The following is a 24,708-nucleotide window of genomic DNA, read 5'->3' on the forward strand; positions in this document are numbered from 1 at the left end:
GAGGGATGAGCTGTTCTACTGATCAATGTGGTTTTTCCCTTGTTATGGTGTCGGAGCTGCCATAGCACTCGATGAGGGATGATGTTCACTCCACAACCATCTAGAAGTTTCTGTCTGACTCTGAATTTCCATAGTTGTCAGAGGAAGTAAAGTCTTTGCTATGACTTTCTGATAAGTTGAGTTGAGTTCTGTTGTCATTTTATATTATTGCTGCTAATATATGTGAGTGATTGCCAGTTACCCATTGATAGCATTAGGGTGTTCAGTGTTTTGCAAGTGTCTGAAATCTACAATTATTTCAATAGTTTATGATGTGTTCAGATCATGAAGTGTGACCGCAGCATTAAACTCTGAAGACATGCAGATCTCCAGCAGCAGAACTCAGTGTCTCTGATGTTTACTCAAACTTACATTTTCTTCAGCTGAACATGGACACACACACACACACACACACACACACACACACACACTTTCGGGCTCTGTCTCGCGCTCTGCCCAAGTAAATCTCATGCCAAATTGGCAAGCCTACTTTTGATATGAAACAAAGTCTCAGCTTTCAAACTTTGTAAGTTTTAATACGAAATTCAAACAATATTGTTTTGGCACACTAAATGTGGCATAACAGATTATAAAAAAAAACATTAAAATCTATAAGTAAATGCTGGGTTTTTTTCTATTCATCATAGAAAACAGTTTTCTTTTTTTTATTGTTATAGTATTTCACTATTTTACTGTTTTTTTTTACAGTATTTTTAATCAAGTAAATGCAGCCTTGGTGAGCCAAAGAGACTTTCAAAAATATAAAAAAAACATAAACATTTAATAGATTTTCTGGTACTGTATATAAAACAATCAAAGTTATGTTATGCCCCCATTCAGTAATTGTGTTTCACCCACATTGAGGGGACCAAATGTCCGCAGAAGGATAGTAAAACCTAGTGTAAAATATTTGCTATAGGATTAAAGGGACAGTTCGATCAATCACAGTGTGTCCATTTCTGAATGATCACTCAAAACCAGGAAAAATGGAAGAACATTATAATATGCAACCTTGTTTCAGTGATCTGCATAATTCCTTTGAGGGCTTCGTCAGTTTGAGCCATTATCAGCTGTTATCTATTGATCTTTGATGTCTGTTTGATCTTTATGAAGTACTCTCTCATTTCAGGTGACTAATGCTCCTCAATTACAGAAAGAGATGCTGGAGCCGTATTAATAGTGGAGCTTTCTTCATGTTTCACAAATGAAGAATAAAGAATTCTCATCTGGAAAACAACCAGGTCTCGAGGCTGCATAAAGAGCTTTGGAGAATAATGTATTAGATACTTGAACTTTATCTTTAGTAAGCCTAAGGTTTGAAAGGATGGCATTTAAAAGATGGAATGGATACCGTTTTAGTAGTTTCCTTTAAGTATAAAGTACAATATCAGTATATAAATGATTATAAAATATCAGTATATCTGTGGCTGAGTTTTTTGTTTGACATATGTCATTTGTATCAACATAAAGCATGGTGGAAATGTTCCAAAAGGATTAATGAGTACTTTGCCTCTTTTCATTTCTAAGTATGTCTATAACTTTGAATGCGATAGTTCACCACGAATCTGTTCCAAAATCTGCATTTCTTTCTTTCCTGGAACAGAAAAGCTATTTTGAAAAATGAAAGTCACTGGGGTCCCAATGTTGTTTTGTCTAAGTTTGACTACCACGCATGTTCAGATAAGAGAGAATCCAAATATGAGAGCGAGATCTAAAGAAAGCAGTTCATCTTAGAGAACCTTCAAATATTGTGAGGCAGTGTGTCTAAAGAAATGAAAGTCTGAACATATTCAGACTGAAATATGAAACTGATCAACAGATGAATTTTTCCTATATGGGAAAATACTGTTTGTTCAGTATATTCATTAAAGCCATGATATTTCTCCTAGTTGCATTCAGATAGTGTTTACACATTGTTAACACATATTCAATGAACATGAATTTACATTAAGGTGATATATATGTATAAATAGCTTGGAAGTGTGCTAAAGCATGTGTGTTTGTGCAGGGTGGTGCGAGAGTTTCTGGGGGAGAAGGAGGTGGAGCTGTCTCTGATCTTTGATGCTGTGGATGAGATGGACATGGGCAACTACACCTGTAATGTGGAGAACCATATTGGCCGTGGCAGTGGAAGTGCTATCTTGCAGAAGAAAGGTAAATCACTGGGAACGATCTCGTACGGCACATAGATGTTCTGCATGTTTTCAGCTCAACTGTCGACACAGCAGTAAATCTGGGGCTATTCCACAAAGAAGGTTATGTGACTTATTTGGGTAAGTTTACTCTGAGTTAGCAGATAACCTCAACTTTCAGTTCCAAAACCTGAGGTAAATTTCAGGGGTATGTAAGTGGCCATAGCAAATTATTTTCTGAACACAACTTTCTCCGGTGCAGGTAGCAATGCTTATTTTACTCCAATTCATTTATTTTATCTTCATCTCACACATTGTGGATCTGCACTCAACAGTTTTTGTTAGTTCTTTATTTTTTTAATGTATAATTAGCATAAAAAAAAAACTGAATTCTTGTTCACAGTAATGAAAAAACTGATTAAAAATTAAAAGATACGATTGAAGAAAAAATGATTACACGACTGCCCCGTAGGTGGCGATATGCACTAAGAATGTAAATCATCATTTAACAAAAGAAGTATGGCGGGCTTCTTCTTAGCATCCGTTTCCATGGTGACTCCTGGATTCGGCGTTCGGTTGAGAATGTCTTTGTGTGTCACCATTATCTCTGATCTTCATACTCCGGGTTGACTGAACGTACTTCAGAACATGGATTTGAACCGGCTTACCTCGAGTAACATTGGGTTCAATCAACCGAGAGTTCAGGGTACATGCCTGTTTCTCAGTGTATTATCGTTTGCTATCTTCCCTCATCCCAAAAATATCAATTGTACCATTAATTGTACGTGCTCTCTGTGTAAGAGAATGGCTGTAGTCTAACTTTTTGACTCTCACTGATGAAGATGTGACTGCTTTGCTTTTCCACACCAATAGCGGGCGCTGACATAAACTCCACTTGTGCTGTGGGCTTGGAAGAAGGGTCTTATCATCCTTTTGTTTTTCTGCAGTGCTTTCCACGTATTTCTGCATGTTTTGGCTTATGAATTTCACCTGTGAATTTGTAATAAATCAAGTAATAAATCCCAGATACATATATAAAATCCATCCTTTAGGAATCTATGGATTTGGATTGAAAGGTGGAGGATCACTTTTTTCCCCTAAGAGCAGCTGCTATGACATTGGCTACAAAAGACTGGTGATTTGGTGGTGGAAATCACATTTTGTTTGCATATAATGACCAATGATCAGTAGGGAAAGGATTTTTTAAATGTATAGACATATAAAGAAGATTGATTATATTGATTTTGCCCATTCTCTTGCTGCACATTACCGTGGACAGTCAAGACGTGATGAAAGTGTGTTTCTGTTCTCATGTAGACATGTACAGGTTGGAGTTGGTTGGTGGTCTGGGCGCGATCATGCTGTTATTGGGGATCTTCACTGCCATCTATAAGTGCTATAATGTGGAGATCATGCTGTGCTACCGGCGACACTTCGGCAGTGATGAGGCAGATGATGGTACGTAATAATAGTAGTAATAACATTACTACTACTAATAATAATTTTTTTTTTTTTCTGCATTGATTAATTGCCCTGAACACTTGGATCAGCTGAGATGGCTCTAAATAATGGCTCTTTCTTCCTACAAACATGCCTAAAAATACATCTAACAAACAGTTAGCTATACAATTTACTGGAAGTAAAAGCAGAAAAATTCTTCATGGAGAGCAGCTTACCCTTACTCACAGTAACTAAACCACAAAGTACTTGCATCACAACTAAAACAATTCAGTCATTTTACAGAATTAAATGCATCCAGTGGCACAGTTACCAAACAGACAAACCAACGGGTCCAGGGCCACAGAAGGGCTTCTTGACCTGTACTGAAACATTCAGACAGTGCAGAGCATAGAGAGCATTTCTGTTCATGTTCCAACATCTCATCATTCACCGAACAGTGGGAGCAAATGAAGGAGCGATTCATGTTTTGAAATGGAACAATAAATTGTACATGATTATGTGTTTGCTGATTATGATTGTGGGTAGGCCTACAGAATATGATGTTTAGTGTCCACATATTTTTGGCCATTTAGTGTACAGTTTATTGTAATGTGGAAATGGGAATAAGAACACAGGATAATAATATATGTATAAAACATGCAATCTTGGAGATTTATTAGCTGGTAAATTTAAAATAAAATAAAATAACAAGCACAGGAAAATAAGCATGCTTTAAAAAAAGATATGCTTCATGTTTTTTCTTTTTCTTTCTAACACTACTAAGGAAAATGAATTAACTAAATTAATATAATCATGTGACCCTGAAGGAGGCATAAACATATATTAGTCACTGCAACATTGAAACGAGTGTTGTTTTAATAAACAACCAGGTGCTATCTAGTTATGCAAAATGCAATTCTTTCATCAAAACACATTAAAAATGTTTAAAATCCAAACTGATCTCACAAGAAAGCGTGATTTTTCGCGATTCATTAAGCGTGAAGCTGCACCTCTGAACTTAACCCTTAGTGGAGTGAGAGCAGGTCATACAAATGAGACCGTACCAGTTTGCCACCAATTTTCCAAAAATGTAAAATAGTAAGAAATTTTCATGATACTGTGTTTTACAAATCACCTGTGAAACATAATTTGCCAAATGTAAAGACTCTTTCATGCAAAAAGTGAAATGAATAAGCCTCATGTTGAAAGAAATGCAAATGTCTGTACAGTTGAGGGCGCAGCTCAAACCTTTCAGCTGTGCTGCCATTCTGGATCGCAGAAGATTAAGAAAGAAACAGGAGAAGAAAGTTCAACACTCTTACTTCAGCAATAAAATAATAATAATAATTAAAAAAAATTCCAACACACATGTGATGCTTGTCTAAAGTCCTTCTACTTTTTGGTGTGGTTGAATTGGATCCTCGAAGTTCAGCAGCAAAGGCATTGGTTAATAAAGTCAGAGTAAAGGCATAAAGTGTATATTTATGGTTTTGTTCAGTTTGTCTAAAAGCAAATAAAACTCACCATAGAAAAATTAACTAGTAATTTTAGTATTTCTTTTTACTTTATATGAATGTTTTTCTCATATTTTAAGTATTTTAGATATATATTAAATCAATTTAAAATAATACATTAAACATAAGTTGAAAAAAATAACTAATTAATTTGGCTTTAACAAATTAGAGTATTGTAGTAATTAGTATAAAATTACGTTGTTGTTTTTTTTCAGTGTACAACTTATCTGTTCTTTTCAGACAACAAGGAATATGATGCCTACCTCTCTTACACCAAAGTGGACTTGGAGTCAGTGGAGCGAGAGATGAGTGAGGAGGAGCTGTTTGCTCTGGAGATCTTACCCGACGTTCTGGAGAAACACTACGGATATAAACTCTTCATTCCACACCGGGACCTCATACCCAGCAGCAGTAAGAACAACACCCTGCCATTTCACATCCCTTTTCATTCATGAGTGCAAATTAGAATTTAATCAGGCGCATGACTGACACGGCCTTGCACACAAGCCTGCTGGAGGCATACACACAGTGTTACAGAAGTGTTTCTGCCTTGTAACTGCAGCTCTACATTCGTCATCTAATCAATTCTAGGGTACTGGAAAGATATGTGAGGGATAATGTCCCAAAATAAGCACTGATAGGTGTCCTGTGGCCTGTACCACAAAGTGAGTTCAACAAACTCCAGGACTGGTTTTGCTTTGACAAAACCGAACAAGTCCAACCCCTCATTATAAACGTTTGCCTACTCAAACTGGATCCTGAGTTTGTGATTAGTCCACATGCACAGAGAAGTATGACATTTGCAGAAAACAGAGAGCCATGTGAAACTAGGAGAGAGATTCACTTCCTGTGAGTGGTTTACTTCTGAGCTGATGACAAAGAGCTTGTTATTAACAATATGAAGAGTTGAAACGGATTTAACTCAGCAAGAAGAAAATGAAAAGCTTGAATATCATATTTTACACATGAAGCAGTTTCAAACATCATGAAATTATAGTCTGTGAATCATTTCAGCCTTTGTTACCAAGTCAAAGGCCTCAAACTATTAAATAAAAGGCAAAAAATGTGAATGCAACAATACTGACTGATTTATTCCAACCTATATGAACATAGTGACAGTAAAATATGTTTTTCTGCACTTACTGTTCAATGGCCACACACAGATAACGGCAGTTCAAATATCTGAATGTCTCTACATTCATGGCCGACGCTGTCAGAAGCAGAACAAGCTCTCGCTTCTCTCCACAGCAGATTGTGACACTGCAGGTGCGACAGATGTTCCCCTCCACATGGAGAATCAGGACGATGAGGAAAGAAACGGAAACACAGCATTGTAGCACACAGAGCTCATGTGCCTTCTACTGTTGAAGCACTGGCCAATAAGCCAAGTTCTTAAGGTTCAAAATCCAGTCATTCCGAAGTTCCAATCCGTGCGATCAGGAGTTTGCATGAGGGTAAAAAAAAAAAGATCCCCATGCAGATTTTGTTCATGTTCAAGATTATGCATTTGTTGCACTGACCAACAGAAAAGTCATACATCATTACACAATTGACAATGGACCTGTTTTGTGCGCAAAATGTCACTGAAATTCCGATAATGTGATGCACCTTTAGTAATGTATTCAATATATTCACTGAAATGGTTTCATATGAAAACTGCTAATTTCAAGTTGTAATAAGTTTCAGCGTAAGTCATGTGTTATAAGTAAAATTTCTCAGAGTATGTTCCTTGCCTGGTAATGTAAGAGTTTTAATTTAAAAAATTTTTTTTATTGATTTTACCCCAGCAAGTTTCTCCATGATGGTGGTACTACACGGACTTTTTTTTTTTATTTGTTAATAAGCAGTGAAGCTATTTTCTTTCTAATCTACTTAATAAGGTTTTCTTAAGGCTTTTTCTCTGATATTTGGACAGTTGTATCATGTAACATTTTTAGATTTTTATGATTTTATGAAAAATATCTCAAAACATTTGAATATAGTAGTTCAGAACATGCTCATCACAGATTAGGTGATTTCAAATCATTGTTTGAATTATTACTGTTTTTTTTTTTTTTGTTTTTTTTTAATAAATTAATTAATAGATTAAATCATTTTCAATTTTTGTGGAAGAAATACATAAAAGTCTTGTGGGTTGTTGCCCTGGTGGTGCTGCACGGTTGTTAAGGTGCTCCTTCTAATTGTAATACGGTCGTTGAGATATGTGTGTGTGACAGAGAGAGAGAGAAAAATATAGTTGCTGAGGTGTTCTGACGGATTGCTAGGGCATTTCTATGTGTTTGCTACGCTGTTATGATTGATCGACTGCAGTTGCTAGAGTGTTCTGGGTGATTGCTGGGCCATTTCTCTGAAGTACGGTGTTCTAGCACATTGCTCCCAGCTGCTCAAATGTTCTGGATGGTTGCTAGTGTAGGTGGTTTCTCACTGCCCACCATAGGCGCCGATCCTGTGGGTGTTCGGGGGCTCTAGCACCCACGGAAAAAACACAAGATATTCTCCATTCATTTTATCCAATCAAAAACTATTGAGATTCGGGAATGTGTGTTTTAGAGACCAGCTGCAGGGTAAGACAAGTCAAGTCACATTTATTTATATAGTGCTTTTTACAATCCAGATTGCTTCAAAGCAGCTTTACAGAGATAACAGGATAATAATGCAACAAAGTTTGTTTACAGAAGAAAATAGTGGTACAGTCCAGCTTAAGTAAGTTCAGTGATGTTTCATTTTTGTTGTAAAAAAGTTATTAATTTAGTTATTAAAAAAAGTTTGGGGTCAGTAAGATTTTAATGTTTTTAAAAGAAGTATCTTCTGCTCACCAAGGCTGCATTTATTTGATAAAAAACAATAATAAAAAACAGTAATATTGTGAAATATTATGACAATTTAAAATGACTGTTTTCTATTTTAATATATTTTAAACTGTAATTTATTCCTGTGATCAAAGCTGAATTTTCAGCATCATTACTCCAGTCTTCAGTGTCACATGATCCTTCAGAAATCATTCTAATATGATGATTTGATGCTCAAGAAACATTCATTATTATTATTATCAATGTTGAAAACAGTTGTTTTTATTAACATCCTTGTTGAATAAAAGTATTGATTTATTTTATTTCTTTCCCCCAAAAATAAAAATAAAATTCTTACTGACCCCAAACTTTTGAACAGTAGTGTTTAATGTTACAAAAGCTTTAGATTTCAGATAAATGCTGTTCTTTTGAACTTTCTATTCATCATAGCATCATGAAATAAAAATGTAAATAACTGTTTTCAACATTGATAATAATCGTAAATGTTTCTTGAACATCAAATCATCATTTTAGAATGATTTATGAAGGATCATGTGACACTGAAGACTGGAGTAATGATGCTGAAAATTCAGCTTTGATCACAGGAATAAATTACACTTTACTGTATATTCACATTGAAAACAGCTGTTTTAAATTGGGAATAATATTTCACAATATTACTGATTTTGTTTGTATTTTTAATCAAATAAATGCAGCCTTGGTGAGCAGAAGATACTTCTTTCAAAAACATTAAAAATCTTACTGACCCCAAACTTTTGAACGGTAGTGTATATAAAGCCGTTCTGGAGAAAACGTCTCGGGTTACGACTGTAACCCTTGTTCCCTGAGAAGGGAACGAGACACTGCGTCGTCGTCGTGACGACACTTTGGGGAATGCCCTTAGCGTAGCGCGTCTGAAGCATGAATGAAATCCATCCAATCCTGATTGGTGCTGCGTCATGACGTAGTAGATGACGGCATACCCGGAAGATACAAAGGGACGCCGGCACAAACACACGTTAGCTCTTTTGCGATGAAGCAAGCGCTCTGCCCGTGATAGGTGTGGCAACGAGACGCAGTGTCTCGTTCCCTTCTCGGGGAACAAGGGTTACAGTCGTAACCTGAGACGTTCCCCTTCGAGGGAACTCGCACTGTGTCGTCGTCGTGACTATGAATGCCCACTATGCCACACCTTAATCACACCCGCCCTAGTGTGAAGCTGGGAGACCAGGCACACTTAGGACGCGAGCACTCTGGCGCCAGGCGTCACAGGGAGTTGCAGACTGTAGAAACGTATGAAGGTGTGCGGGGTGGCCCACCCGGCCGCCTCCCAGATCTCCTGAAGCGAGACGCCTGAAAGGAGGGCCACCGAGGCCATGCCCCTGGTGGAATGAGGCCTCACGGTCATAGGTGAAGGCAAATTGCCCACCTGATAAGCCGTGATAGCCTGGACAATCCAATTGCTGATTGTCTGTTTAGATGCAGGCAGCCCTTTCTTGGGTGAACCAAAGTACACCAACAACTGGTCTGACTTCCTCCACTGAGAAGACTTCTCCAAGTACACTCTTAGGGCTCTGACTGGGCAGAGCAGGTGAAGTCTCCCCTCTTCCGCGTGAGGGTATAAGCAGTGCTATAAGCAGTTGTAACACCGCAGGTAAAGAGTGGTTGCGATGTGTGACATGGTCAAGGTCGCCGTCTAGTTTGTTAGTGATGTCAAATATTGCACGTCGATCAAATCAGTATTCTTGCAACAATTTTTCATCGCTAAGATGGTCCAAAGGGTTCTCCCTATCCCTAAAAATTATTCTTGGCACATAATGATCTTCAGCTGGTTCCATAAATTCAGCAATGTCGTCTTATTTTTGTCCGCGTTACTCTTAAGGTTATGATTTTCAAACCTTAAGTTATACTTAGGGAAATGACCGTTAATGGGTTTTATGCAACACTTAACGCTTTTTAAGGGATTACTTAAAGCAATAGTTCACTTTAAAATGAAAATTCTGTCATCATATACTCACCCTCATGTTGTTTCAAACCTGTATGAATGTCTTTCTTCTGCTGAACTGAAAGGAAGATATTTAGAAGAATGTCAGTAACCAGGCAGTTTCTGGGTCCCATTGACTTCCATAGTAGGAAAAAAATATACTATGGAAGTCAATGGGACCCAGAAACTGTCTGGTTACTGACATTCTTCTAAATATCTTCCTTTCTGTTCAGCAGAAGAAAGACATTCATACAGGTTTGAAACACCATGAGGGTGAGTATATGATGACAGAATTTTCATTTTAAAGTGAACTATTCCTTTAAGTGATAAAAAAGCATTTAAGGGAAATTCTAAGTGTTTATGACGTTTCACTTAAAGAAACCCTTAAGTAACACTTAAGGGTTTTTTCTGCAACACCCTTAGGTTTAAGGGAAACATAAGGGCGAACTTAAAGGTGCTCTAGGTAACTTTTTAACCTTAACTGAACAGCTTCGGAGTCAGTGGAATGGTTATATTACTTATTTCGGGTTGAATGGTGGTGGTTTCGCACCCCCCTGGTGACCGAGAGCGGAAAAAACTCACTTGCAACTTTGGGCCGGCGGGTCGGCGGCCTCGCCGTCAGGAAGTATCGCGTGATATCAGGTCTCGCGATGTAACGAATTGCTTGACGGCACTGCACACGTACACGCCCCCATTCAAGCACCGGCTAGCTATAAGCAAAGGGCAACGATAGATTGAGTTATGGCTGAGCCTGTAAAAAAGAAGCAGAAAGCTAGGAAATCTTTGTCGGAGGACCAACGAAAGAGGAAACTGGAGACTGACCGAGCAAGAAGTCAAACTCGAGTAAATATCGGACCGGCTTTTTCAGAATGGCGAGAACTGAGAGAAACAGAAGCCTGCAAAACGGATGCTGACCTGGCTGCTGTTGCAAGTATCTTTGGAATAAACTGTGTTTAATATTTAAATTTCAAGTAATTGTGACCTCAGGATGTTTGCTATTGTCTGTAAAGGTTTTATTATGATCGCTGTCTGTTACAGGCTTACTAGTACGCTAGATACTATAACTTTGATGTTAGCATTGTCATTATATTAGCAAACACGTTTGATTTCTGTAGTTGTTTGGCCGTTCCTCTGTCGGTTTTATCTGTGTAACTTGCACTTTTATTTTATGTCACTAAGTCAACACGTCTGATAATAGGCAATAAACATGTTGCACATATCATGATCGAGCTAGAAAAAACGTTCTGATGTTTTCTTAGACAAGCAAAGGTAAACCGTCATTCTACCAGATGAACTTATAGACCTTGCTAATATAACTTTAGACAAATATTAGCCTCCGATATATATATATATATATATATATATATATATATATATATATATATATATATATATATATTTTTTTTTTTTTTTTTTAATGCTCATGCCCACTCTCCCAAAAACAAACAAACACGAAAGCAGTAGTTCGCCTCGTTCATATCGTTCGTTCCCGTTAAAAATACTAGTATGCATGACAACACAATAAAAAAAAAAAAATCGCCATCAGTTGGAAAGAAAATATTGCTTTACTTGCCTCGGTAGACATAACTGGTTTTGAAATAGCCGGTTCCTCTGCTCAGCTGGGTTGACAGCTGATCAGCTGGGTTGCTCGTGGCAAGGGGGGAGGGACAACAGTTCGTTTTTATGACAGAGTGTTTGAAAGCATTTACTACCAGACACTAGGGGGAGCTTCGTAGAGAAAAAACACTCAGACTTGCCTGGTGTCCCTTCAAGGGAAAATTACACTTAAGGTGCTTTATGCAACCGGGCACAGGTTCTTTGCCTCAGCCGACTCCAGTGGCTCGAAGGGGGCCTCAGCCAACCCTTCAAGAACCACCGCCAGGTCCCAAGTTGGGACTCTGGAGTGAGCCGCAGGCCTCATCCTCCGAGCCCCACGGAGGAAACGTACAACCAGATGGTGCTTTCCCAAGGGCCCATCACCTACAGGCGAGTGGAAAGCCCCAATGGCAGCCACATACACCTTAATTGTGGACGGGGTAAGACCGGCGGAGAAACGATCTTGGAGGAACTCCAGCACTGAAGCCACTGGGCAGTTAACTGGGTCCACCTCACGCTCTCTACACCAAGTGGAAAACACATTCTACTTCAGGCTGTACAGTCTCCTGGTGGAAGGAGCCCTGGAGCTGAGTAGGGTCTCGACAACACCTGCTGACAGGCCAGCCTCTAGGTACCGAGCCCCCTCAGGGGCCAGACCCAGAGGTTCCACAGCTCTGGCCGGGGGTGAAATATTTTGCCCCCTGCCTGCGACAGCAGATCCCTCCTCAGAGCTGCCACGGGAGGCCATCCAGCAGTGCTACAATGTCCGAGAACCATACCCGGGTCGGCCAGCGGGGTGCTACTAAAAGTAGGCTGATCCCCTCCCGGCGGACCCGCTCCAAGACTCCCGGGAGCAGAGCGATCGGGGGAAATGCATACAGACGCAGCCTCGGCCACGTCTGCATCATGGCGTCCAGCCCCAGCGGAGTTGGATACCTGAGAGAGAACCACAGTGGACAGTGGGACGTCTCTTGAGACGCGAACAGATCCACTTCCACTGGGCTGAATCTCACGCACATGGCCTCCACCACCTCGGGGTGGAGTCGCCACTCCCCGGGCCTCAGCCCCTGCCTCGACAGGATGTCTGCTCCCTGATTTTGGTCCCCGGGGACGTACATCGCTCTGAGAGATGACAGTTTCCCCTGGGACCACAGAAGGATCTGGTGTGCCAGTCTGCATAGAGGGCACGACCTCAGACCCCCCTGATGATTCAGATACGCGACTACAGACGTGTTGTCCGAGCGTATCAGGACATGGTGGCCGCGGAGGTCCGGGAAAAAGCATTTCCAGGCAGTTGATGTGCCAGGAAGAATGCCGGGTCTCCCACAGGCCTCTCGCAAAGCGGCCGTCCATGACCACACCCCAACCAGTGAGGGAGGGATCTGTTGAAACGGTCTTCCGGCAACACGATGCTCCCAGCACCGGTCCCTGGGACAGGAACCAAGGTTTCCTCCATATGACAAGAGAACAAAGGCATCTGCGTGTTATCCTGATCATACGGAACGGATTTCCCCTCTGGGAAAACCCCTTGGCTCTCAACCACCACTGTAGGGGTCTCATGTGTAGCAGGCCAAAAGGTAAGACGTTGGACGCTGCTGCCATGAGCCCCAGCAGTCTCTGAAACTGCTTCACAGTGAGGTTGTGGCCTAGCTTCGCTCTGGAGACCATCGCCCGTGTGGACTCCACGCGCGCGGGAGACATTTGTGCCCGCATCATCGTGGAGTCCCATACAACTCCCAGGAACGTAGTCCTCTGGGAGGGCGTCAACACACTCTTTTTCGTGTTGAGTCTCAGCCCCAAGCACCTGATATGGGCCAGAACGACATCTCGATGCCGAACTGCCATCTCGCGCAACTTGGCCAATATTAGCCAGTCGTCGATATAATTGAGTACACAGATGCCCTGGAGTCTCAGCGGAGCCAGCGCTGCATCCATGCACTTGGTGAAGGTGCGAAGGGAGAGAGCTAGGCCAAAGGGAAGAACCTGATATTGGTACGTTTCGCCCCCGAAAGCGAACCTCAGGAATTTCCTGTGACATGGAAGGATGGATATATGGAAGTATGCGTCCTTCAGATCTATCGTGACAAACCAGTCCTCAAACTGGATCTGACACACGATGGCTGGAATTGTGAGCATCTTGAACCTGAATTTCCTCAGAGAACGATTCAAGTGCCTGAGATCTATTATTGGACGCAATCCCCCATCCTTCTTGGGAACTATGAAGTACCGGCTGTAGAACCCGGACTCCCTGTCTGGCAGAGGAACACGTTCTATGGCCTCCTTGACCAACAGGGATTGAACTTCCTGTTCTATAACCCGAAGCTGCTCTGGGCCGACCACAGTCCAGACCACCCGGTGGAACTTCGGGGGAGGGGAGCTGAACTGCAGTCTGTAACCCAGCTCTACAGTACGCAGGGCCCACGCAGATATATTCGGAAGGCATGATCATGTGCCGAGATAATCTACTAAGGGAACCAGCCTCTCGAGGCTGGCCTCGGGTGTCAACCGAGACTCGTTCCCGACCCCCTGAAGTGGCTGACCGGTAGGGAGCAGTCGAGAACGATTTTTGGTGTGCGGACGCGTTTGCTGCCCAGCCGCAGGTCTTTCTAGAGGCGGCTGGAGTGGCGTGCGTGCGCGGGAAATCAGTGTGGCCCGAAGCGTACCGGACGGCGGGAACACAGCACTGATTTCCCGAGAGCTCCGGGGGGGACAGCTCTCAGCGGTCCGGCCGCAACTAGGACTGCTTGGCGGAAGCCTTCTTTGCCTGAAGGACGGTCCTCAGATCGACCTTAGGCTCAGAAGGCTTGACGCGAGAGCGCCGCCTCCTTTGCCAGGCTCCCTTGGGAGGGGCGCGGGAGGTGACACTCTCTTTTTGCACCTGTCGGTGCGAGGAGCTGGTAGACGGCCGAGGCTGCCCCTTTGAGGCAGCCTTCCCCGAGGAGCCAGAGCGGCGAGGGAGGTACTGTTGGAGAGCCGGCGACTGCTTTTTCACCTCCTGAAACCTCTCGACAACGGTACTAACCGTGCCGCCGAAGAGGCCAGAAGGTGAAATCGGGGAGTCTAGGAGAAAATGTTTCTCTCTCTCCTTCATCCCCGATAGATTCAACCATAAATGTCTCTCCACACACACCAGACCAGCCATGGAGCGGCCGATGGCACGGGCCGTCTCCTTGGTGATGCGGAGAGACAAGTCGGTGGCCTTCCTTAGCTCTGTGATATCATTCGGAGAGGGACCCTCGCTCTCATCAAGCTCCAGCCGCCATATAAGCCCTGCCCACTAGCGAAGATGTATCGCGGCATGGCTTAGTGGGCAGTACCGGGGCCTTAAGGGACGATGCAGCCTCAGGAGAAAGATAGCTCGCGAGAGCTTCCTTCACCCGAGCCATTGTCCCATAACCACGCTCAGCCGCCCCCAGCACATTAGAAAATCAAGCACTGGGGGGTTGGAGAGCCTGGCTGAATATGGTCTTTCCCATGACTTGCACAACTCATTGTGCAAGTCAGGAAAAAACGGAAGGCCCCGGCGTGGAGGTTGAGACCTGCGTTATAAAATCTTTCATCCAGCTTACTTGGCGGCTGGATTTCTAATTCTTCTTGGTGGAGGTTTTGACCCACGCTTTGGCCAAGCTAAGAATTGATTGGCCACAGCGTGGGTCAAAACCTCCACCAGCTCCTCTTGAGCGGGTGCGTGAAGTGGGGGATCGAGCTCCACATCACCCGCCTCGATGCTTAAACCATCTGACTCATCAGAGCCAGATAACTGTAGCATCGGGTCCTCCGCCTCGCGGGCTTCCGCACGGGGCGGGAGAACATCTGAATCCTCAGACGAGGACCGGGAAGATGCCGCAGCAGTCCCGTGTCCCGTTGAGAGATCCATCTGTGAGCCCCACGATCTGCGGCGAGCCCAGAACCGCGGGGCTCGCGAGCCTGGCCGTGCTCATCAAACACGGCCAGCCGTGAGCGCAACACCCTGAGCGGCAGCCGTTCACACTCGCTACAGGCGGCTCCCTCGAGAGCCGCCCTAGCGTGCTGCACACCGAGGCAATGAATGCACACACAGCTGTGTGTCCGTGCCCGATAAATAACGCGGACACGGGTGCACACACCTCCTAAACTGCTCGCTTGCCATTTATATGCTTGTGAAACTGTTTTATAGAGACAGACAACACCAAATAGACAGACAATTCACACAGAGCGCTTTAGCTGAAGAGCAAAAAGCTAACGTGTGTTTGTGCCGGCGTCCCTTTGTATCTTCCGGGTATGCCGTCATCTACTACGTCATGACGCAGCACCAGTCAGGATTGGATGGATTTCATTCATGCTTCAGACGCGCTACGCTAAGGGCGTTAGTAAATCTGGTCTATGATTATGTTTTGCCTGTTTCTTTGTCCATCATACAGAAATTTACTTTCAGATCTTGTAGAACTTTTCTACGAAATTTGACTTTAGATTTCTTTTTGGTAATTGGAGGTACTGTTTTTGAGGCAACCTAACTCATGTCTGTCACGTCCGTGGTACAAATGGAAATACACCCTAAATTTAGTTCTCATTGCTAGATCACGTCATTGCTTTACAAGCTCTAAAAGCAGATGATGCTTGTTGCTCTGAATCACCCAATTTATTTGAATCTCTTCTTGTTGGTGATCCATACTCATTTGTCTTTCTCTGTCTCCAGCATACATTGAGGATCTGGCCCGGAGCGTGGAGCAGAGCAGGCGTCTAATTATCATCTTGACCCCCGAGTTTGTGGCCCGACGTGGTTGGAGCATCTTCCAGTTCGAGCCACGGCTGCACAACATGCTCGTGACGGGCGAAATCAAGGTGATAATGATCGAATGCTCGGACCTGCGCAGCGTCATCAACTACCAGGAAGTAGAAGACCTCAAGCACACCATCCGAGTGCTGACGCTCATTAAGTGGAACGGTCCCAAAAGCAACCAGCTGAAATCCAAGTTCTGGAAGCAGGTCCGGTACGAAATGCCAGCTAAGAAAAAAGAGACTGTGTCCCGCCGACAAGTCATTGACTCAGGCGAGCAAGGGCTGTTTGGCGACCTGCAGGCCGTATCTACAGTTGCCATGACCGGGACCTCGGCGTCGCTAGTGCCGGCTCATGTTGAAATACCAGACTATAATGAGCCTGGCCACCTGCAAATGCGCCATTTCTGCCGCAACTATGAATACGAGCTGCCCACCACTGCTATAGCCACGCTCAGCGGCCGTCACATGTACTGCAGTTTGCCCATGACGCTGCTGAACGGACGTCTCACACAAAATAACATTGAGAAAGCCAAGAAAGATATTCACTTGAACAGCCCATTCGTACAGATGTCTGGACAAGAACTTTCCAGTGATATCTGGTAGAGCACCTCGCAGCAATCATAGCCCCAAACATAGCTTTGTCTATATCATCTTTTCTTCCTTTTTATCTGCATGATTTCATCTAGTTGAGATTAGAGAAAAAAGTAAAAAACAAAAAAAAAGTAAAAGAAGCATAATGGTTTATCTCGCTTTCTTCCAACCTTTAGTGTTTTCATACTTTTCAGACAGATGAAGAGCTACTGAAATTGCTTTCCTACTTGAATCTTAAGGTTATTATACCATGTACAGTTATTCCATGAAACACTGCATCTGCATCTTCAAGTGAACCAACATTAAAGGTTTTATTTGACCTTATGACTTTGGTTGTTATAGCACAATAATGTAAAAACACATCATCTCTGAGCTTTAAAGAATATTATGTTCTATTTATGCAAATAAATACTATTCAAATCTAATAAGCACATTAAAATAGTTTGTAGCTAGTAAGGAGGGGAGGTATTTAAATATTTGATACAGCTTATCATTTGCCTTATTTCCTGATCGTTTGGTTTTCCTTCATCAGAGTTCTGTTTTGATTATGTTTTTCATACATTATAGGTAGATACATCTTGTTTTTATGGTTTATCTGGTACTATTGATTAAGCATTTCAGTGCTGTTATTGATCTAACAGTTTTTATCATTATCATTTTATTGAATTTGTATGCAATTTTGCCCTCTTGCTCTAGTTTAAAGAAACTGAAGGTAACTAAAATCATTGATTTCATTTTGTATACTCACGACTAGTATGCCATTTTACTCTTCAGATACAGTGATATGTGGAAGAGCACAAATATCCCAGCTGTTATATAAGAAATATTCACAAACCCAGCAGTTTGTCTGATTCACAGGTTTTTGGTTTTGAATTAGCACATAAATTAGGCCCTATTTGTAATATACCTTGCAAAAAATTATTGTTATCGAACCAACAAAATAAATAAATAAATGTATGTATGAGAAATTAAATCTGAGAGATGCCTTTTTAATTCCAGCACAAACCAGATATATATTTTTTTTGTTAAACTCATAAAGTTGACATAATGTTTAAAATGTGCATGTTTAATGAATAGTTTAAAATATATATATATTTATATATTATATATATTATATATATATAACTTTTGCCAGTTTTAAAGCAAAAGCAAGCTTGTATATAGAGATCAAGCTTTGTTTTGTTTTAAGCAGAGGAAGGGGCAGCTTTTCACTTTTTACTCGTTTTCCGTGTTTCCTGTGTTTGTCCTGAGAAATCACAAGTCCTACTAAAGTAAAGGACTAGCATATGAATATTAATTAGATAATATTGACGTTTCTTTGTAAATTTCCGGAGTATCTGGGAACATGAGCTTATTAATATTTAAGCAGCTAAGTTGGACTGTGATTTATTGGTTAATGCGACTGTTGTGAACGCCCACTTCCCAACATTAGCGAGTCAGTTCCAACTGCTGGCGACAGTTCCGTTATGTTATTAATATTCATGAGCAAAGCCTTCGCTATAGTAGGATTAAACACGCTGAAGATGGGCAGACATACTGTTCCTCAAACCATGATCAGTTAAGAAACTGTTATTGATAGACGAGCTCATAAAAATGGCGAGAGACTTCACTACAACAAGTCTGAGCAACATTGACCTGGCCTCGTTACGGGTAAGTACAGCACTACTGTATTTATTTTCTTATTTCAGCAGTTTTGCATCTTTTCAACAGCAGCGATTGGTCGAGGCTTGGCACAAAGTTTGTCTCGGCGCTTAACACTTTAAGTAGCGATAATTTGTGTTAACTTTACTGTAAATGCCATTTAAAGTAGAGAGTGGCCGTTAAATTCAGTTGTCGTGTACTTTTCTTCGCTTGTCATTGTCAGTCGTACATGATATGGGTTAAGTACATGTAGCCTACATGTTCGTACAATGGAATTGTGGTTAAGTAGAATGAAAACATGGACCGTGTCTCAAATCAGGGCGAACTGCCAACTTAGATAACAGTGTGGATATCATCATAACTATTCAAATCGGGTAATCATTGTCTCAAACCTAGTGACTCTGCTCAGTCAATCCATGTCATTTTTCATTCCAGGATCCTGCAGGGATATTTGAGCTCATCGAGGTGGTCGGGAATGGGACGTATGGACAGGTTTACAAGGTTTGTGCTGGTGTCTCTTTTCATTGCTTTGATTGTTCTTTATTTTTGGAAGTTCAAACTCACATATTTTGATAGTTAGGCTATCTGTAAGAGTGCAACATTGCAGTTGTTCTAGATCAGCTTTTTGTTCTTAAAGCTCTCCGACCACGAGCAGCACTAGTTACATAAATAGTTTGTGGGAAAGTTTTGCTAATGAAACCTACAAGTGTGGTTTTGGTCTTTGACACAGTCTCTGGGTGGAGCTCACTTCCTCATGAAGGGCACAACATGCTTCACATAAATATCACATCTTTAAAGAAGCGTGTTCTGAGCCCAAACATCCTGTGCAGCAGTGGGATGTGTGACACACACATGTGTGTTTGATTCAGCTCAGGGTGGATCTGTTTCAGTTGCACAAGTCACTTGACAGCATCTTGTGAAATAAAAGCTTGAGGGATGATTTCTTCTCTTCCTTCTGGCATTCTTCAATTTGTTGGGTGTTCCCTTTTGATGTGAAGTACACAGATTATTTAGGACAGCCTTAGTATTTCTGTTTCAGGGTTCGATATTGTGATTGTGATACTGCATCATCTTTTTAGTACCATATACCACACATCACTTTTTCCAAGTTGTTTTAAATGTTATAACAAGTTATAAATGCTAGTGGTGGTCAATGATGGAGGTCTCTGATATATAGATTAAACTCATCTAAAAAGTTATTTTTCAATCGTTTTGAATTATTGACACATTAATTTTTTTTGTTAAAGGTGTTGGTCATCTAGTGGTTAAACAACAAAACTGGATGCATTTTGCAGGAGAATATTGTTTTAATAGCACGGATGAACATGGGCCTTCACAATAGATAATGCTTTGAACTCTGTTAGAGAGCTACATGGCAATTTATCTGTTCAATAAAATATCTTACTCACCTGTTGAGTATTAAAAACACCATCTCCGCATTGCTTTTACAATAATTCAAATCCCTCAGTTCTCGCCATCTCCGAAAAGCCGAGCCTATGTTGATCCTTGTGTTATTATGAGCTCTGCCGCTTTCTCTTTTGAGTCTTTCTCGGCTGATTCCCTGGAGGTTGGAGATTTAGCAGCTTCATGTCAAACTTTCTCGCTCATTGTGACAACTAACCTCTGCCACTCACACACCATACACCCGTCAAAGTAGACGGAGCAACTGCTCTCTATTTACAGATATGACGAGACACGCACGGGCAAGTGACATATGTACGCAATTTCCCGCGAAAACTATCCCGACAGGTCTAAAATGAACATTTATAACAGGCCTACCGTAATGAATCAGGGTAAGACAAAATCAAGTTTTTGGAAGAAGGATTAATGTTGTATTGACTATTAATTATTGACAATTATTTAATAATTAAATTTTTAATGAAAAAAAGTTACATAGTGTACCTTTACATTTAATTTGTTATTTTTCTTAAATCATTTTCAACCTATGAAAGCATCCTAAATCTAGGAACCTGCTTTTGCGTCATAATATGTCATGATTTATTGCACAGCTCTCATGCCCATCATTTCCACAGCTAGCTCTGTGTGTAGAGCTTTCTTACACACACACTTGTTTCATCATGTATGTATTCACTTATGAGGAACACAAATCCAATCACTTCTTCACTTCCTAGTGCAGCGTGTGCTTTCACTGTTACTACATCTTTAAAGTCGACATGAAACAGAAATTGCGACCGACTTTTCTTCTTTATTGTGAGGTCATACATGAAAATTCATTGACAACGTTTGCATGTGCACCAATAATGTGATTATTTCTAATAATCAGAGTAAGGTCTTAAGATGTTTACATGACACAAGCAGAACTCTTCAATCCAGTTTACATGCAATTTTCATTATTCTGATTATTCACTAGTAACATGGTAATACCACACTCAGATAGGCATGTTAGCGGCCATTGTTTTAATCTATTCACATCAAATTAAAAATACATTTTTATGGACGTACTGGATATTATTTGGTGCCATGATGAACATCTCAATGTCGGGCTTTCCTACGCTACTGTCTGGATGAAGATACGGAGCAGATACTGTGCAGTGAGTCGTGTTGACAGAGTTTAGCGATTTTGAGAACTAGAGAGAACTTCAGAATAATGTCACAGAGTTAGCCTAATTTATGAAGTTGTGTGAACAACATACTGCATCCGTGTAGAACTGAGCACATGCAAACTTTGGTCAGAGCGGTAATAATGAAATGAAGGTGTTTGCATGCCTGTTTATTCCGATTAAAATCGGCGTATGCCACATAGTGTAATGCGAATATGGTAACTACAATTATGAGCTTAATTGCATTAGTTTGATCGAAGTATTGCATTTACATGAGGTAAAGTTGAATCGTAATATTGCCAAAATCCCATTATAATCGCATTATGGCGCATGTAAATGCACTCTTTGTCTTTCGGTGAAATTTGTTCTGACGTTGAAATAGGCCGTTCACCTGATTCATATATGAAATGTGAGGTTGATCAATTTATAAACTATATATTGTTATTGTCAAAAATTGAAATGTTGTTTTTACAGTCGATTTATGGTTTGGGATGTTGCCATAGACCAGGGGTCTCCAATCCATGTTTTTGGAGGTCCTCCTGCTCCAATATACCTGCCTGTGTGTGTCCAGCAGTCCTGAAGATCTTGCTTAGCTGGATCCAATGTGCTTGGAGTGAAACTCTGTGGACCTCATTGGAGACCTCTGCCATATCTATTAACCATCTCCCAGTTTTAGGATGACAACACAGTGTTTTTATCCCATCCTTATTACAGTTTTGGACACTGGTAAAACACAGTCCGAAACAATATATTGTTTTTAAGAAAGACCTTAAGATCCTTTTCACCACAGTTCCTCCTGAGCTCTAATGTGGATCAGTTTTCACAGCTTTTCAATACTGTTTTAAAGGAATTACTGGAGAACTGTATAATCCAGTTGTCACCCTTTTTAGACAGCACTTCCTGTTTGTGTCCCAGTTCACAGGCATCCTTGAGAACATGAGGAAATCCCCTCAGACAGGAATATCATCTGAAACCTGCAAACATGTTCTGCTCAAATCTTAGTTGGACCTATAATTCATTTTGTTTCACACTCCTTATGTGCAAAACATGGGAGTAGTTACACACCAAAGTTTAATACTTGATGTTTGGTTTGTTCCAACAGCCATTATTGGAAACACTACTACTAATGAGGAGACATTAGCCACTTGTCGGGCCAGTGCGAGCCAGGGCTAAAAATGTGCCAGCTGGGGCCAATAGCCTCAGACCTCAAGTTGAAAGGCCAAATCAAGCTGTTTCCACTGTCGGGCCAGTAGCCATGCAGCGTACTGTATGTAGCCCTAACCTGACGAGTCATGCATCTAGCAGTTAGAACGTAATGATAACAGATACACTTTCAAGCAAAATAATCATCTTCAAGTATTTAACATAAGTAATGTAATGCACACAATACTGCACAAATTATAGCGATCACAATGTAGGTCTTCACTCTCTCTGACCCAAACGTGTACAAATCTGGGCCAATATGAACTAACACAGTAAGGTGGATATTATACCGCACCCCATCAGTTATATTTGGTTCTATACTACCACCTGTTGGTACAGTTGTGCAATTAGAGAAGATTAAGTCGTGATAACGAGAAAACAACTTTTGTTATCTTGCGATCACGAGAAAACAAGAAAGAAAAATAATAATAATCTATAGCCTCTTAGGGATTCCATAGGCCTACATTACTGTCGAGTCCATATTGTAAAAGTCTGTTTCAAAGCCTGCTCCGAAATTGCAACTGATTTGCCAAAGAAACCACAGTGAAATGTACCGCATACAAATAAATAATGCTCAACTGAGACATTCACAATGTTGAAAATAAATAACCACATTCCTAGCATTATAATCCTTTGGAAGGTGAAGTTATTTGTAGTCTATCCTGTACTCTAACATGGCAATAACAGGCCAGTGGACAGGGCCAAAATTGCAATGATGAAGTAGGTGTTGATTTTCATCTGCAGAGGCAGTCTTTCACCTGTCTATTAGGCACATCCCACAATGAGTCGTTATTTGGGCTTGGTTACAATAAAAGCTGTTTTGGGACTAACAAAGAATGGAAGTTTTCAGTTCTGAAACTTACTGGATATTCTTATGATGATGTCTTGAATGTCAAAAGCTCAAGGAAAATTTGATTTCTCAGTTTATGACCCCTTTAATGTTATGAAGCGACGAGAATACGTTTTGTGTGCAAAAAAACTAAATAAAGACTTTATTCAACAAGTTCTTCTCTTCCGTGTCAGTCTCTGACGTGTGATGCTAACGCAGGAGCTGGCCAAAATACTGAGCCGGCATTCTGGCGTAGAACCTGGAAGCGCTGCACTGTGTTTACAACGTGAACAGCATCAGAGACTGACACGGAAGAGAAGAAGTTGTTCAATAAAGTCGTATTTTTTTTTTTTTTTTTTTTTTTGCACACAAAAAGTATTCTCGTCGTATCATAAAGTTAAAGTTGAACCACTGTAGTCATCACATGGACTATTTAACAATGTCTTCACTTCCTTTCTGGGCCTTGAAAATGGCAATATCATTGATGTCTATAATGGGTCAGAAACCTCTCAGTTTTCATCAGAAATATCTTAATTTGTGTTCCGAAGATGAACGAAGATCTTACGGGTTCGGAATGACATGAGGATGATTAATGATAGAATTTTCATTTTTGGTTGAACTAACCCTTTAAAGACTCAAGATTCCAGCATCGATATTTGACCAGTGTTCTACAATAAAAATGTATTCATTTGTGACAGGAGTGCACATCAGTCTTGCTGAATCAAACTGGTACGTACCATTTCACATAAAAAGAGAACACAGACTAGGCTACCTTTTCGGTTGCACCAGCTTCCATTTATTTGCGATCACAAGAATGCACAAAAAACTCCACTATACTCACTTTACTTTTATTCTTTCAGTCAGAGCAACAGAGGGAGCTCACGAGTAGAGCTGCACGATTAATCGTTAAAAGATCGCGATCTCGATTCAACCCCCCACGCGATCTTAATCCTGCATTTCTACGATTCTGCCAATTATATTCAATGAGAACGCGCTAGGGTGGAACGGATGGCACTAGATTCGGTTCTGTGGTTCAGCACGCATGTGATTCGCGGATTAACTGCTAAATGTAACCATCATAGTGTGAAAGTTTATAATTTGGACGTGTATTGTCTTGCCAATTTACACATTCAAACAATTTAAATCGCGAAAGAAGAGCCGAAAACCGGGACTCGCGCGTTATCTGTGCGCACAGCCCCAGCCACACACACTCAAAGTGCACAGAGAGAGAGGCTCGTGTCAGACAGCTCTCAAATACAGAATTGATTCCTCTTTTGCGTTTCCTTGCCCTTGAACGGACACATAAACACAATATTGTCAAAATACCCGTCTAAATGACCGTCTCGACAAGTCGAGTCAAGTTTATGTCATATGTGAAAAGTTGAGAAAGAAACGGATATTTGTCCGTTTTTTTCGGTCTGTGCAATCGGTCTGAAAGTGACAGCACACAATATTATGTACTGTTTTCTGTGTCATTGATATTAATAAAACAACAAAATACAGCTTTAACAAAGATTAAACTATATTCAATTTATATATAGTGAACAAATAGCCTATTGTTATTTTACATAGGCTTAATTATTAATTTCTGTAACTGAATATACTGTTAGACTTTGTAAACTTTTTTTAGT

The 24,708-nt window shown here is 41.1% G+C and overlaps 2 protein-coding genes across 6 annotated transcripts in view; both read left to right on the forward strand.

Moving 5' to 3' along the window:
* The window catches only part of il1rapl2 (interleukin 1 receptor accessory protein-like 2), a 579,732-nt gene extending 561,919 nt beyond the window's left edge, over positions 1-17,813 (forward strand). For all 3 annotated transcript variants that reach the window (XM_079892460.1, XM_079892462.1, XM_079892461.1), the window contains 4 exons: positions 2,048-2,193; positions 3,489-3,629; positions 5,366-5,536; positions 16,170-17,813. In XM_079892460.1, coding sequence (XP_079748586.1) covers positions 2,048-2,193; positions 3,489-3,629; positions 5,366-5,536; positions 16,170-16,855 — 1,144 coding nt within the window. In that variant the 3' untranslated portion in view covers positions 16,856-17,813. The remainder of the gene's footprint in view (positions 1-2,047; positions 2,194-3,488; positions 3,630-5,365; positions 5,537-16,169) is intronic.
* Positions 17,814-18,339: 526 nt separating this feature from the next.
* Positions 18,340-24,708, forward strand: part of LOC307171076 (traf2 and NCK-interacting protein kinase) — a 67,953-nt gene continuing 61,584 nt past the window's right edge. For all 3 annotated transcript variants that reach the window (XM_079892457.1, XM_079892455.1, XM_079892456.1), the window contains exons 1-2: positions 18,340-18,493; positions 18,920-18,985. In XM_079892457.1, the coding sequence (XP_079748583.1) occupies positions 18,437-18,493; positions 18,920-18,985 (123 nt within the window). In that variant the 5' untranslated portion in view covers positions 18,340-18,436. The remainder of the gene's footprint in view (positions 18,494-18,919; positions 18,986-24,708) is intronic.

The sequence above is a fragment of the Squalius cephalus genome (assembly GCF_949319135.1).
Source record: "Squalius cephalus genome assembly, chromosome: 14".
Taxonomy (NCBI): domain Eukaryota; kingdom Metazoa; phylum Chordata; class Actinopteri; order Cypriniformes; family Leuciscidae; genus Squalius; species Squalius cephalus.